This window comes from Dermacentor variabilis, chromosome 8 (genome assembly GCF_050947875.1).
Source record: "Dermacentor variabilis isolate Ectoservices chromosome 8, ASM5094787v1, whole genome shotgun sequence".
Lineage (NCBI taxonomy): Eukaryota > Metazoa > Arthropoda > Arachnida > Ixodida > Ixodidae > Dermacentor > Dermacentor variabilis.
The window spans coordinates 133,687,700-133,704,642 of NC_134575.1; the positions used below are offsets into that span (position 1 = coordinate 133,687,700).

The following is a 16,943-nucleotide window of genomic DNA, read 5'->3' on the forward strand; positions in this document are numbered from 1 at the left end:
AAGTAAGTCTTGGAACCATTACACCTTTCCACGTACCTTGGAGCACCTAGTACCTATTGTATCCCCATAGAGCTCTGTGCTTCATTATGGCTGCATTTCTCTTCCCCTTTACTGTTACTTTTTCCTCTGTTTCCAGATATCTATTGCCTTCATTTATCCATATACCAAGGTATTGATATTCTTTTACCCGAGGTATTTCCTGGCCCTGTATTGCCACTGTCCACTGTTTTCATTGAATACCATAACAACTGATTTTCTAACACTAAATTTCAAACCTAAATTGTTGCCTTCCTGTGCCCAGATATTAGCCAGACGTTGCAAATCACTTTGCTTGTTAGCTAGCAAGACAATGCCGTCCGCATAAAATAAGCCTGTAAGCTGCTGCTCTACGACTGTGCCCGCCCGTTTGTATAAGATTAAACCCGATATTACTTCCTTCTAGCACCCTCTCCATCCTCACCATGTACATCATAAACAGCAGTGGCGATAAAGGGCACCCCTGCCTCAGTCCCTTGTTGATATCAACTTTCTCCTCGCTCCTCATCCCCTTGCATTCAACGCAAACGGTATTTTCTAGGTAAATCTCTCTCAAAAGCCGTAGACAATCGTCACCTAAGCCTTCCCCTTCCAGAATATCCCCCAAATAGCTGCGGTCTATGTTGTCATACGCTCTCTTGTAATGTCTAAAAACGCCACATATAACGGTCTGCTTTCTACTCTTGATATTTCAATACATTGAGTAAGAACAAATAAATTATCAGCCAAATGCCTACCAATTCTGAAGCCATTCTAAAGTTCTCCCAAAATGCCATTACTCTCTGCCCATGCTTGCAGCTTTAATTTGATTGCCTGCATTACTAGCCTGTATATTACTGATATAATGGTCAACAGTCTATGCGAGGGAATAACTTTCTCCCCCTTACCTTTACAAATTAAATTTATGGAGGCAATTCATAGAGCGATAAATTGCGGAGGCGAGCGCCATCTGGAGATGCTTCAAGGAACCGGGCGTGCCTGTTCATGGCCTTTAATATTTGTGCGTGCCAACATGCACAAATCTCGAAGGCCATGGTCACTCTATGAATCCTAGAAATGCTGGAAAATGGGTTTGTGTGTGAGTTTCCACGTAACAGAACTACATTTTCTTGTATATTCAAACTACAATGTGACGATATCATGCGTGTAGGTTGTGTTTACGTCGCAATTTACCATTTTTCCGACGTATTCTACTTTGAGAAATTCAATTAGTTCAGTAACTCCTTTGCACTACAGGGAGGGCCTGTGTGGTTGGGTATGCGTGGTTCGGAATTATTTTTGACAAAATGACGGTCGACACGGGACGCCGGATTCTCTGTGACATGGGGCCCTTAATGCAATTGTGTCAATTCAGCAACCTACACAATTGGACACACACACAGAAAGAAAAAGTCAAACCTCATGCTTACAATAAGACAGCATTTAAAGCTGACTGCACATTCGAAGTCTCTGCAGCAGTGCTGAGCTACTTTACTGCTGGACAAGTTCATACATATCATGCAGGGTGACCGGAGACATGCACTGCCATGCTAGGAAGAAGCCTGTCGAACACTTGTAATTCCAATATTTCCTTTAGTATTAAGTATTACAAGCCATGGGTGCGTAACCCAGAAACCACAGCAACTAGCACTCCAACCGCAACAGCTGCATGCAGTCGGCAGCAATGAGTACCGAAACCGTACGGCAGCACACGACAACCTGATCTTTATTGAACACCCCAATCTTGGTCCAACCAAGTTAATAACTGGTTACAGAATGCTCTGTACATTTGTTTTACTGTCTCGTAAATGTGACAGTGTCTTTGAAGTTTCCTTCCATTTTACACTTCCACAGTGGTTCATGTAGCACTCTGCCTACATTACCAACAAGACTGGCAAGTCATAAATGACGAATAGCAACACAGGAATGGAAACGAGCTGAAGGAATCATTGCATTACTCCAGCATAATTGTATTCTCCCGTATTTAGTTTGCTAGGTCTATTTGCACCAAAACAGGCCTTACAGTATCATCTTCCAAGTCCATAAAGGGAACCTGAATGATTTTGTACAAATGTACCAAGTTGTTAGGGTAGGTCCTTCTGATCACTAAGTGACACACATAAGCCTTCCACGTAAAATGTGTAATTTATTATAAGGTTCTAAAAATGTGTACCACTACCGATTGCAGCGGTGTGGCTCCCCTGAGTTTTGAGCCACCCCATCCTGATTGACGCATTTGGCCCCGAACTGACGTCAGTCGGGCAAGTTATCTGACTGGCTACCCAGGTCACGTCATCTGAAATTTTTCCAAGTTTATGGTGAACAAATGCGGTTCATAATAGTTGGAATGTTCTTTAATTTGTTTGTATAAAAAATTTACAGAAATAGAACACACGACAACTTATCACTATGGACGTCAGACTGGAGTTTTGCAAAACACGTAGCGCCACCTGCCGGTGCGAAGAGGCAGTAATTGAGTAGTGCGAAGCCAGACTCCCTTGCTGAGTTGCCTATGCAGCTAGCAACTGAGAAACAACGATTTAACTTGATTTTGGTCCATATTGCGAGTGTTTTGCACATTTAACACCCAAATAGAGAGCTATGAATTTCTACGCTAGTCGGACGCGCCGCCTAACTGCCATTAAGCGCTTGCTGGCTCACTCTTCAGACTGATGGCGGAAACGACGGCAACCGCGATAGCTCCCCGCGCTACGAAGAAACACCGCAATCGGTGCAACTTTTGTGTTGTAAATTGCTATAAATGTGAAGGACGGAATAACAATGTTCAGTTTTGCCGATTTCCATCGCGATCGTATGAAGGGGAAAGGCGAGAGCGCTGGATACGAGCCGTTCAACCTGTTGGGTAATCGGATTACTTGCATTCCCCACAATACAGCGGCTCGTATGAGAAAGTGCGACAATTTTGTTCTTCTGCAATTGTGTTGCGTAGCCCTGATGGAGGACCGTGGTGACCAAGCGAAAACTCAAGAATCTGCAGCTGCCACTTCGTTGGTATCAGAAAAAAGAAAGTTGTGAACCATCCTGCTTATGTGCCATCGACATCTTCACCTTTTAACAGATGTCCGCCTCCACTTGACGCAACAAGTGGAACGGAGAGATTTGGCAGGTCAGCTTAACCAAACATTTTGGTTCGTTTATGAATTCAAAATCCCGTTGTAGAGCATCGTTGTATCACGAGTTCATTTCTGCTTTCGGTATTTTGTATGTCCTGCGCTGATACAACAAGCACGCCTCGCAATGTGCTGAGCCTGCTCGACTGCGTTTTTCAAATGTGAGCAGTAAAGTTGCTGTAGGAGCACTGGATGAGTAAATGCAAAGTAACGCACGTGCTTAAAGAAAAAAAATTTCGCATTTATTTACGTTTATTTGTGCGCGCTTGTTGCTCGAAGCGTCTGCGAAAAGTTCAAATTAAGGTACTGAGCGATGCTGTAGCTCCTGTGAGAAAGAAAGATGCAGCGCGTAGGCACTGTAGGAAGCTTACTTCCGTTATGATCACATGCTGTTTGCTGCCTTGGAAAAGCTTTTCTGTTTGCTGCCCTGGAAAAGTCTATAAAAGGATTTACCCTCTGTAAATAATTGCGAGACAAAACATTACGATAAAATACATAAAGATATAAGAGATACTTAAGTCTTGTGTTCAGGACATATTCAATGTGAACCAATTTGAGATGCTTAGATTTTTATGCTGATATCGAGATCAACCCTGATGGCATATGTAGCCTCATTAATTCACTCAAACTAACCACCTCAGCCGGGTGTGATGGAATTAACGCGAAAATACTAGTTAACACCAGTAACATTTCTAGCCAGATACTACATCTAATATTTACGCAATCCTTAAAGACTGAAAGCTTGCCCGACGACTGGAAAAAGACCCATGTCGTACCAATCTTCAAGACTGGCGACCGCTCCCGTGCTACAAATTATCGACCAATTTCTCTGACCAGCATTCCTTCTAAACTTCTAGAACATATAATCTCATCCAACCTAATGTCTCACCTGGAATCTATCAACTTCTTTTACCCTCACCAGCACGGCTTCAGAAAACTATTTTCATGCGAGACTCAACTCGCCGAGTTCACCCATGACATTCTACATTTCATGGACCTTCATTTGCAGATTGATGCCATTTTCTTGGATTACTCAAAAGCATTCGACCGCGTTTCCCACAATCACCTACTTCAAAAACTTGCATCTATCGGAATCCCAAATAGCTTGCTTACCTGGCTTGAACACTTCTTAAAAGGACGCACACAGTTTACCTCTGCAAATAACCATAATTCATCTCTTAGCAGCGTAACATCGGGTGTGCCACAGGGCGCTGGTTTATTGCCTCTACTTTTCCTCATCTACATCAATGACTTGCCTGCTAACATTAAGAACAAATTACGTCTTTTCGCGGATGACTGTGTCCTATATTCCCCAATCAAAGGCTCAATTGAAATCGCCGCTCTACAACAGGATCTCGATTCCATCGCAGTATGGTGCGAGAAATGGTACATGCCGCTTAACCTAACTAAATGCAAAGCTCTGTCATTCACCCGCAACCACAGCTTAACCAGTCACACCTACACAATAAATTCAGCTCCTATCAATCATGCCCCGTCTTACAAATATCTCGGCGTTCACATGACATCGACACTATCATGGGCAACTCACATTGACACCATCTGTTCTAATGCTTCACGCACCCTTGGATACTTAAAACGCAACCTAAAAGCCGCATCACCACAAATAAAAAAGCTAGCATATCTAACATTCGTACGTCCGCAGTTAGAATATGCGTCATCTATCTGGCACCCTTCCCAATCATATCTAACCTATGACATAGAAGCAATACAAAATCGCGCTGCTCGGTTTATAACTTCCAATTACTCTCGTGATACCAGCATAACCGCACTAAAACGTTCACTTGAACTACCATCACTTGCTTCCCGCCGGATCACCTCTCGTCTCTGCTTGCTTCACACCTTTTATTACCATCCACACTCCAGGCATTCCCTGCTAAATCCACGCTTACGTACATCCTCTCGCTTAAGCCACAGTCGTCCCATAGCAAACATTAACACCCGATCATCTGCCATGAACACTTCATTCTTTCCCGACGCTATAACCCTTTGGAACCATCTTCCAGAAGATATCGTGACATGCACTGACCGTAAAACGTTCCGAGAAATGTTAAAATAACCGCACTGCTTAATTGCCGATTCCACCAACCCTTACTCTAACACGATGTTCCCTTCTTTTTCACAATTGTTCCCGAGTTGTATTTGTTTATTGTTGTTCTTTACTGTTCTGTACATTTCTTCTAACATTGTTACAAGGATTAAAGCCCTCCCTTATGTAATGCCTCCGGGCCTTTAAGGTGAAATAAATGAAATGAAATGAAATGAAATATGCCTAGACAAACCTGATGCTCTCTGTACTTGCGAGTTGCAGCACGCCGAAACAACACTTGAGACTTTATTTTATATTGTACACGTACTTCGCCCTGCTGAGCTTCCTTTCCGTAGCGTGGATGGGCGGAAGAAGCTTTCCAGGTCCTTGATTTTTAGGAAAATGTACCTCAACACAAACGAAAGAGAAGGGTCCATCGTGGCCTATGCACCTTCGCTTGCGGACAGCTCTCCTTGCACTACTCAGTTCGCGCCAAGGCTCCGATGGGGGCGCTGGTGACGGGTTTTTCCACAGCGCCACCTGGGCAGAGTCTCAGGTCTATAGTCAAGCACTTCCAGCATACAGAAACTGTCTGCTTGTGTTACAATGTGCTTCGGCTTGATGTGAGCCGTGCAGTCAATGTTGGTTTCAAGCTTTCTTTTCATGAGCCCCATAGTTCACCATTGTTGCGTTGTGCAAATGTAGCAATTAGCAATATGCCAAGCAGTGACATCGTGTCCCTCAGGCAGCAGACAGGCGAAGTGGCTGCAGCGCACCAGGCTGTCAGTGTCCAATCAGCACCAGGATCGATGCATCTGCTATTGTCACTTAAAGCCAGAGGATTACTACCATAACAGAGGGCTTTACCATGTCTTGTATTAGGGTAGACACAAGCGCAAGCGGACTGACCGTTTTACTGGATGAGCAGAAGCGCAAACGTGAATGACCTGCACGGTACAGCGACCTGCTGGCACAGAGCTCAACCAGACAAACACAGAGCTAATATAGCAGTAACCAAGTGTATTCTACTTTGCTGGTAGCGTAAATTTTCAGCAGAAGCACAATTGTGAACCTATTGTCTTTTGAAATGTTTAAAATATCTTACGCTTGGCCACAGAAATGTGCAGATACGCTTTTCTTTGTAGTGAGCAGAAAAATAGCACTGCCTTCGCCTTCAATGAGTTGGCTTGGCTCATCTATCGACAGAACGACGACGACGGGGGCCAGCCAGTTATGATATGGGCTTGTACTTGGGGCAAAACGCAGTACAAATGTAAGAAATGTTTGTACAGTAATGGAGACTTATTGCAGCAGCTTTTTATTTTCAAAAGTGGTTGAAAAGGTTAAAATGTAGGTGGTTAACAACAGTTACAGTCACTGCTGTGAAAGCTCAAAGATTGGCGGCTTTGATAATTTGCGAGGAGGGCTATCGACATCACTCTCACTTCTCAGCAGTGTTGGAGGAGGGACCGCTACCTTTTTAGAGGCTGCTCAGATCAAAAAAATTGTGCTTACTAAATATACAAGCGCTTTTGGAAGTAACCGCTGCAGATGTAAACACTACCGAGGGTTGGCTTTGCGATGCGCCATAAAACACTAGGTCCTTAAAAATCGGTTGTCAGTCCCTTTAAAGTCGGGGAGGGGGAGAGGCAGCAAAGTCGGCAAACTGGAATCACGGAGGTGGGAAAGCGCATTCTCCCACACATTAGTGGCAAAGATTCCTTGACTGATAGTTCGCGACTAATTTCAAGGAGCGTATTCTTTCTTCCGTGAAATTTTCATTAAAAATGCTGCAACCTAAATACGGGTACTGCATTCTGCTATTCCGGTTACGACTACATTCACACACAAACACGCGCATACACGAGCGCACGAGCTGTGCACCTCGAGCACAGAAACTTAGCTCAATGCATGTGCGTTCGCCGCGAATCGTATTTATACGGCTTCGAGTGGACACAAGACGGTCGCTAACTTTTCTTTCAACAATTACGCTTGAGAAAGAAAGCCAGTGAAACGTTATAAGATCTCCCGTCGCTACTGTGGACATGATCACAAAAGCGAAAGCAGACAAACTGGAAAACTACGCACAATCAAACGTGGCCAGGCAAGGGAAGCAAGGTCCCTTGCTGCAAAATACAGGAATGCAAGCTTACCTTACTTCGCGATTTGTATCCGGGATCCACGAGTTGCTTCTGTCGACACGACGGTACGCAACAGTATTTTCCCATGGTCAAAAATGGTGCGAATGCGCGAAGCGACATTCAACGTCAACTTCCTCGCATGGTGGTTTCTAACGGCTGCGTAATGGCGGATCCCATGTCGGTTTCCTTCGAGATTCGGCAGGTGGCGCGAACTGTTGAACAGGCCTCTCACCGACTCCAGGAGGGGGTGTTACGCTGGCACAGGCGCACGGTTTTACGGACGAGACGAACGCTGTAGTGATAGTAACTAAGCGACGACTCTCTGAATGGTGGGTGGCAATACGGCGCCACTAGACTCGGACTGACTATGTCACACTCTTGTGGGCACAGTACTCCCGCGCTGTGATGTATATGTTGTGTGTGGTGCAACGTTTTCTTCTCTTTTTATTCCGGCTAGGACACACTGGTGTGACCGCCCGATACAAAGAGCACAGCCACAGTATCTAGCTATCTATCTATCGAGAAGCTACTGTATACAGAAAGAAAACCTCTACAGTAAATCTAGATTAACAGTTTGGCGACATGTACAACTCGCTTCAAAAGGTAGTACGATCGTATAATCATCTATCCATAGTTCGGGAAAAAGAAAAACACAGATAAACTAAACAGACATACTTAAATACATCTGGCGCAGTTCATACCGCCTCGTTTGTGGTAGAGGCTGACACAAAAATCAAAGCCATTACAGCGCCCTACTCTTACGAAAACATCTACTGCACACGCACTGGCCATGAACGCGGCTGGGTGATTTCGATCAGCACAACTCACTCGTCTTGCTTCGGCGCACCGGCATCCTTCCGAAAGGGGTCAACAGACTTCAACTTTTTATGTCGACGACTCTTGGGTATTTTGCGCCCCATTTCGCAGAACACACGAATTACGCAGTTCAGTGAGGTAAGGCGAGAATCGCCGATACCACGTGGAAGTGCCCGCGTTGATTTAACAAGCGTGCTGCTCTGCAACTAAATGTAAACAACAAGCCGAGGCGCAGCGTCGCATTTGGTCAGGTGCGACTAATTGAACCCGAATTTGTAGACAAGCACTTAAGAAAACAAGTAAACAAAGCGTAATTCTTATTCATAAAATGACGTAGTTGCTATTTGCCTGACTACGAGTAAACACTACGACGGCATGGTCACATGATATACGGCATGCCCGTCGTCTGCTACCATGGCGACTGCGTGCGTACGGAGAACACACACACCCACGAAGGCTGTGTATCGTGCTTTCCAAAGTAAACGTACGCGAGCAGTTGGCCCCACAGAAAAGTACGCAGTGAACGAGAACGTCGAACACACTTCTGTGTGACTCAGCGAGAACCTCAATTATGGTGAGTGAGTGCGTCGGCTGCTTTGTTTCGTGGAATATGTGTGCGGCGGTGCGGTACGTGGAATTCGCGTGATTATGTTCTGAGAACGCTGTCGAACGTTATTGGTTACTCCTGCTCAGTTTACGAAAAAAAAATATGTTGGCGAAAAGTTGGCTAAATGTTCACGAGTCACATACTATGCTTGCAGTTTTGATTTACATTGCAACACGTATATACAGCTGACCTTCATTTTTATTCGAACAACTTCATCATCATTATCAGCCTAGTTACGCCCACTGCAGGGCAAAGGCCTCTCCCATACTTCTCCAACTACCCCGGTCATGTACTAATTGTGGCCATGTTGGCCCTGCAAACGTCTTAATGTCATCCGCCCACCTAACTTTTTGCCGCCCCCTGCTACGCTTCCCTTCCCTTGGAATCCAGTCCGTAACCCTTCATGACCATCGGTTATCTTCCCTCCTCATTACATGTCCGGCCCATGCCCATTTCTTTTTCTTGATTTCAACTAAGATGTCATTTACCCGCGTTTGTTGTCTCACCCAATCTGCTCTTTTCTTATCCCTTAACGTTACACCCATCATTCTTCTTTCCATAGCTCGTTGCGTCGTCCTCAATTTCAGCAGAACCCTTTTCGTAAGCCTCCAGGTTTCTGCCCCATATGTGAGTACTGGTAACACACAGCTGTTATACGCTTTCCTTTTGAGGGATAGTGGCAACCTGCTGTTCATGATTTGAGAATGCCTGCCAAACGCACCCCAGCCCATTCTTATTCTTCTGGTTATTTCAGTCTCATGATCCGGATCCGTGGTCACTACCTGCCCTAAGTAGATGTATTCCCTTACCACTTACAGTGCCTCGCTACCTATCGTAAACTGCTGTTCTCTTCCGAGACTGTTAAACAATACTTTAGTTTTCTGCAGATTAATTTTCAGACCCACCCTTCTGCTTTGCCTCTCCAGGTCAGTGAGCATGCATTGCAATTCGGTCTCCTGAGTTACTAAGCAAGGCAATATCATCAGCGAATCGCAAGTTGCTAAGGTATTCTCCATCAACTTTTATCCCCAATTCTTCCCACTCCAGGTCTCTGAATACCTCCTGTAAACATGCTGTGAATAGCATTGGAGAGATCGTATCTCCCTGTCTGACGCCTTTCTTTATTGGGATTTTGTTGCTTTCTTTGTGGAGGACTACGGTGGCTGTGGAGCCGCTATAGATATCTTCCAGTATTTTTACATATGGCTCATCTACACCCTGATTCCGTAATGCCTCCATGACTGCTGAGGTTTCGACTGAATCAAACGCTTTCTCGTAATCAATGAAAGCTATATATAAGGGTTGGTTATATTCTGCACATTTCTCTATCACTTGATTGATAGTGTGAATATGGTCTATTGTTGAGTAGCCTTTACGGAATCCTGCCTGGTCCTTTGGTTGACAGAAGTCTAAGGTGTTCCTGATTCTATTTGCGATTACCTTAGTAAATACTTTGTAGGCAACGGACAGTAAGCTGATCGGTCTATAATTTTTCAAGTCCTTGGCGTCCCCTTTCTTAAGGATTAGGATTATGTTAGCGTTCTTCCAAGATTCCGGTACGCTCGAGGTTATGAGGCATTGCGTATACAGGGTGGCCAGTTTCTCTAGAACAATCTGACCACCATCCTTCAACAAATCTGCTGTTACCTGATCCTCACCAGCTGCCTTCCCCATTTGCATAGCTCCTAAGGCTTTCTTTACTTCTTCTGGCGTTACCTGTGGGATTTCGAATTCCTCTTGGCTATTCTCTCTTCCAATATCGTCGTGGGTGCCACTGGTACTGTATAAATCTCTATAGAACTCCTCAGCCACTTGAACTATCTCATCCATATTAGTAACGATATTGCCGGCTTTGTCTCTTAACGCACACATCTGATTCTTGCCTATTCCTAGTTTCTTCTTCACTGTTTTTAGGCTTCCTCCGTTCCTAAGAGCCTGTTCAATTCTATCCATATTATAGTTCCTGATGTCCGCAGTCTTACGCTTGTTGATTAGCTTAGAAAGTACTGCCAGTTCTATTCTAGCTGTAGGGTTAGAGGCTTTCATACATTGGCGTTTCTTGATCAGATCTTTCGTCTCCTGCGATAGCTTACTGGTTTCCTGTCTAACGGCGTTACCACCGACTTCTATTGCGCACTCCTTAATGATGCCCATGAGATTGTCGTTCATTGCTTCAACACTAAGGTCCCCTTCCTGAGTTAAAGCCGAATACCTGTTCTGTAGCTTGATCCGGAATTCCTCGAGTCCTAGTTTCCCTCTTACCGCTAACTCATTGATTGGCTTCTTGTGTACCAGTTTCTTCCGTTCCCTCCTCAAGTCTAGGTTAATTCGAGTTCTTACCATCCTATGGTCACTGCAGCGTACCTTGCCGAGCACGTCTACATCTTGTATGATGCCAGGGTTCGCGCAGAGTATGAAGTCGATTTCATTTCTAGTCTCACCATTCGGGCGCCTCCACGTCCACTTTCGTCTAACCCGCTTGCGGAAAAATGTATTCATTATCCGCATATTATTCTGTTCTGCAAACTCTACTAATAACTCTCCTCTGCTATTCCTAGAGCCTATGCCATATTCCCCCCCAGACTTGTCTCCAGCCTGCTTCTTGCCTACCCTGGCATTGAAGTCGCCCATCAGTATAGTGCATTTTGTTTTGACTTTACCCATCGCCGATTCCACGTCTTCATAAAAGCTTTCGACTTCCTGGTCATCATGACTGCATGTAGGGCCATAGACTTGTACCACCTTCAATTTGTACCTCTTATTAAGTTTCACAACAAAACCTGCCACCCTCTCGTTAATGCTATAGAATTCCTGTATGTTACCAGCTATTTCCTTATTAATCAGGAATCCGACTCCTAGTTCTCGTCTCTCCGCTAAGCCCCGGTAGCGCAGTACGTGCCCGCTTTTTGGCACTGTATATGCTTCTTTTGTCCTCCTAACCTCACTGAGCCCTATTATATCCCATTTACTACCCTCTAATTCCTCCAATAACACTGCTAGACTCGCCTCACTAGATAACGTTCTAACGTTAAACGTTGCCAGGTTCAGATTCCATTGGCGGCCTGTCCGGAGCCAGGTATTCTTAGCACCCTCTGCAGCGTCACAGATCTGACCGCCGCCGTGGTCAGTTGCTTCGCGGCTGCTGGGGACTGAGGGCCGGGGTTTGATTGTTGTATTCATATAGGAGGTTGTGGCCAAGTACTGCACCAGGGTGGCCAATCCTGCTCTGGTGAGAGAGTGCGTTACCGGTTCTGGTCACCGGGATCAGGCCGCACTCCAGGCCTGTTTGTGCAATTTTCTCAACACACGGTTTTTTTTTTTATTTTCCGGTGGAGAATTGCGCGGCACCGGGATTTGAACCACGGTCCTCTTGCACGGGAGGCGGATACTCTACCGCCCCCGCAGGAGTTAAAAAATTAAATTATGGGGTTTTACTTGACAAAACCAGTTTCTGATTATGAGGCACGCCGTAGTGGAGGACTCCGGAAATTTTGACCACCTGGGGTTTTTTGACGTGCACCTAATTCTAAGTACACGGGTGTTTTCGCATTTCGCCCCCATCGGAATGCGGCCGCCGTGGCCGGGATTCGATCCCGTGACCTCGTGCTCAGCAGTCTAACACCATAGCCACTGAGCAACCACGGCGGGTCCCGCAGGAGTTGTGCGCCTCATTTCACCTACAGTGGTGCCCTGTTTGATCAGTCAAGGTGGACCAATCTGAGCTCGGTTATACCGCACGGATGGCACTCGGCTGGAGAACCTGGTATTTATGACCTGCACATGTGTGGCCATATATAATTGAGCATATATATCTTTTCTTTTTGAAGGAGGGTTCCCGTACAGTGATAAAATAAAGGAAAAAACTTTAAAAAGAAAAAACAGAAAAAAAATTTGGGGAAAAAAAGAAACATAAGAGGTGATTTGAACTCGTGACACTTGGATGTTGCCCGGAAAGATAGCTCAGTCGGTTGGTTCGTCAGGCCCCAGGTTACTTTCAAGCGCCATAACTCCTGCTCCGAGCCTCATACTTACTTGGAAAGGGACTGATGTTGTCCGCGATGGTGGATTTGGAAGTGGTTGGAAGGTATATTTTCTTGGAGAAATGGCCGCCCGAGGAGAAGAGCGAACTTGAGCGGCTTTAGAGACTAGGAAAACTGCCTTAAAATAAAACTGCCCGAGAGAAGAAGGAAGGAAAGGAAAGCAAAATTGCAGCGCCGTGGTTTTAAAGCGCACCCGTGCTAGAGAAACGAAAGGTGATAAAAGCTTGCGTGGCCATGATACGCACAGGACAAACTGCCTTAAAATATTTAGACTTGAGGGAAAGCTTCGTTAACAAACTATAACACGGCAATCAGCACTCGAATACGACGAGAGAAATTATTGAGACGTGGAAAACTCCCTTGAAATAAATATGGTTTGCGAGACAAATGCGTGTAAGTATTGAACCTCTTAAAAGATGAGGGGAAATTTGTGCTCACCGAGAGGTCACCGTCCCTTACTGAGACGTGGAGGGCTTTGCGGCCGGAAACAAAGCCCCCCATTACCGTCGGCCAAAAGCAGAAAACGTGTTTTTCCGATCGCTCAAGGTTGCGCGTACATAGTGTAACTCTAGCGTCTAGGAAAAGCTTAAACAGGTGCGAGGGCGGCACGCATAGCGTGGGAAGCTAGCCGCCAGAATAACTATCTCAGGGACTGCTGCTGACGAGAGCGAAATACCTTCGTGTAATTATAATAACCCTAATAGGACTATTTTCGAAAAAGAAAGGAAACGGCCCAGAGAACTATGAGAACTATGACTGATAATTTTCTCTATATATATATATATATATATATATATATATATATATATATATATATATATCTCATCTATGGGAGCGCATGCACGCGCTGTTGCTTTGTCTCTGCGTGTAGTAGTTAAGAGAGCCAGTTTAAGGGCGGAGAAGAAGGAAGGAAAGTCTCTGAAGCGAAATTTGCAGCGCCGTGGTTTTAAAGCGGACCCGGGGTAGAGAAACGGAAGGCGATATAAGCGTGCGTGGCCATGATACGCACACGACAAACTGCCTTAAAATATTTAGACGTGAGGGAAAGCTTCGTTAACAAACGATAGCACAGCAATCAGCACTTGAATATAATTATAACCCTAATAATAACTGTAAATATTCATCTCATCTATGGGATCTAATGCGCGCGCTGTTGCTTTGTCTCTGCATGTAGTAGTTAAGAGAGCCAGTTTAAAGGCGGAGAAGGAAGGAAAGGAAAGCAAAATTGCGACGCCGTGGTTTTAAAGCGCACCCGTGGTAGAGAAACGGAAGGCGATATAAGCGTGCGTGGCTATGATACGCACATTGACATTAACTGCCTTAACATATTTAGACTTGAGGGAAAGCTTCGTTAACAACGATAGCACAGCAATTGTAAATATTCATCTCATCTATGGGATCTAAGGCGGAGAAGAAGGAAGGAAAGGAAAGCAAAATTGCAGCGCCATGAACAACATGCCCAGACCCAATTCCGATTTTTCTCTCCAAACGCATGTAACATGCAAGAATGATTTTATTATACAATTGTGGGACCGGTTGCTGTACTTGTTCCATTTGCCAGAGAAAGTAAATTACAGTGACTCATTAGCGGAACTTTCATTTATAAGGCCTGGAATTTCTTACGAAAATTTTTGAAATCCGGCAAGAAAAGTGGAAATATTGGTGAAGCGGACGTTCCCTTTTAGATACGCCCCAGCTTAATTTGTCATCTTTGTTTGCCCCGTTCGTTGATAAACAAAGAAATACAGTCTAATTTACATTATTTAACATATGGTACCTGGTCTACTGAGGAGAGAGAGAGAGAGACAAAAGGGAACGAAAGACAGGGAGATTAGCCACTGTGTAAGTATACCGGCTGGCTTCCCTGTGTTGACGAAAGGGGTAAAGTGAATGAAAGGCGAAAGAATAAAAAAATGAATTGAGGAACATTGACACTATAACGCGATGATACGATGATGAGCTTGTATTTGATAGTATTATAGTAGAATTTATTTATAGGAATGCAGTGGCATCAACTGCTACCAATTATCTAGTGCACAATGACAATTGCAGCGATGAAAGAATTTTACAAACAGTTGCACGTCACCACAGGGCACCACAGTGTTGTGTTCGTTGAAGGAGACACGTGTGGAAATACACCCGGGGTGTCATTACAGGACAAATCAACCGTAATTTTCTCGGCCTTCACACATACAGGCGAAAAAATTCCTCCACGTTTGTTAAAATTCAATACCCACTCTTCAGGTTTATTTTCGTTCTGAAAATTCTTAGCGAGAATTTATCGTTACTGCACAGCAGGCTTAGAAGACACCAATGAAAATTTTTTTTAGAGGCATGTCGCATGGTCCAGTCGCTCAGATGGCGTGCATAGCAAGGCAATGAAGTGGTGTGACTGTCAAAATAGCCAGTTTTTCAAATACTTCAAGACTTGGAGGGCTTCTGGCACCGGCAATAATGAGTAAATTGCTATTTTGATGGAACGTAGAAAATTCCAGACGGCCGAAATTAAACATTGAATGGCAGGGCATAAACTATCCCTTGAGTGAAGGGGGGTTGAGGAAGGCCTATAGGGCAGCGACCACTATAGCGCGCACACACACACACAGCCTTATATATATATATATATATATATATATATATATATATATATATATATATATATATATATATGTATGTATGTATGTATATATATATATATGTATATATATATATATATATATATATATTTATATAAATATATATGTAGTTGAAGCAACGAAGGGGCACACTTACGAAAAATGCACGTTTAATGGTTGAAGGTTTCGGCCGTGGCACGGCCTTCGTCAGGCTATATATATATATATATATATATATATATATATATATATATATATATATATATATATATATATATATATATATATATCTGTGTGAGTGTGTGTGTGTGTGTGTGTGTGTGGAGCGTCTTGCAATTCGGCTCAGAGGACTGTCTCGACATCCCGAATTCACCATTAATGTTGGTCACGTGATAAATGGCGTCGTCGTTGTATTGACCATGTGAAGGGGGCTTTCCGCAAGGAAACTGCTGAAGAAGGAGAATCAGTCACAAATCTTCAGACTCTGACGAAGTCTAAACTTGGAGTCGAAAGCGATAGTGATATTACACACAAAGACAAGTACAAAAAGAAGGAAACACATATTTCATTTCATTTTATTACCTTAAAGACCTCTTGATAGGGGTATTACATAAGGGGTGGGAATACATTAGTACATAATTTGCATAATACATAACTGAACACGCAAATAACAACAAAAAACTGCATGTGCTAAAGTGTTACATACGTCAGCGTAAATACATAGACCTAAGTAATACAAACTAAAGTTTCACGAGCATGTAAGCCTGGTAACACAAGTCATTTTCATTGTATAAAGTGCGCAGTGACACTCTCCATGAACGTACAAGGGCAAATGATGGCAGAGATTTGGTGGGGCAGATTGTTCCAATCTGTAGCGGCATGGCAAAAGAATGAGGCGGAAAAAGTAACAGTGCGCATGCGAGGGCGGCCCACTTGAAAAGTGTGGCGTGTACGATGAGATGTTCGGGCTGCGGGGAGGAGGTAGGGTGGTTGATTAGGCGAGCTGTGATAAAACTTAGGGAAAAGTGAAAGGGTTCCAGTGCGCCGGCGCGTACAAAGGGGAAGTAAATTCAATTGTTTCTTTAAGTAAGATATGCTCACGTCATATGAATAATTAGAATGGATGAACCTTGCGGCGCGGTTTTGAACGGCTTCGAGTGCGTTAATGAGATATGTTTGGTGCGGATTCCATATGGCGGATGCATATTCCAGTTTCGGTCGGACTATTGACTGGTAGGCCAGTAGTTTAACAGGTTTGGGGGCGCGTTTTAGATGACGCTTGAGAAAACCCAGTGATTTGTTAGCAGATGAAATGATGTTACTGACGTGTGTTCGCCAGGATAAGTCGTTAGATATAGTAACACCTAGGTACTTGTAAGACTGCGGAGCACACACGGGAATGTTATTAATTGTGTATTGGTAAGGAAATGGGTCGCGCCGACGAGAAAATACCATCAAGTTGCATTTCTTAGGATTAAGTTCCATTAACCACCGGTCGCACCATTGCTGTAAATAGTTAATGTCCTCCTGA

At 44.2% G+C, this 16,943-nt stretch overlaps 2 protein-coding genes across 4 annotated transcripts in view; one reads left to right on the plus strand and one right to left on the minus strand.

Annotated features, from left to right (window-relative positions):
- LOC142590595 (uncharacterized) overlaps positions 1-8,372 on the minus strand; it is a 42,061-nt gene extending 33,689 nt beyond the window's left edge. The window contains exon 1 of one of the 3 annotated variants that reach the window (XM_075702904.1): positions 8,163-8,372. In XM_075702904.1, coding sequence (XP_075559019.1) covers positions 8,163-8,254 — 92 coding nt within the window. In that variant the 5' untranslated portion in view covers positions 8,255-8,372. Of the gene's footprint in view, positions 1-7,346; positions 7,759-8,162 lie in introns of those variants that run through there. The other 2 variants (XM_075702905.1, XM_075702903.1) reach the window with 2 other exon arrangements.
- Positions 8,373-8,591: 219 nt separating this feature from the next.
- The window catches only part of Ttc26 (tetratricopeptide repeat domain 26), a 144,930-nt gene continuing 136,578 nt past the window's right edge, over positions 8,592-16,943 (plus strand). The window contains exon 1 of the mRNA XM_075702906.1: positions 8,592-8,724. Coding sequence (XP_075559021.1) covers positions 8,722-8,724 — 3 coding nt within the window. The 5' untranslated portion in view covers positions 8,592-8,721. The remainder of the gene's footprint in view (positions 8,725-16,943) is intronic.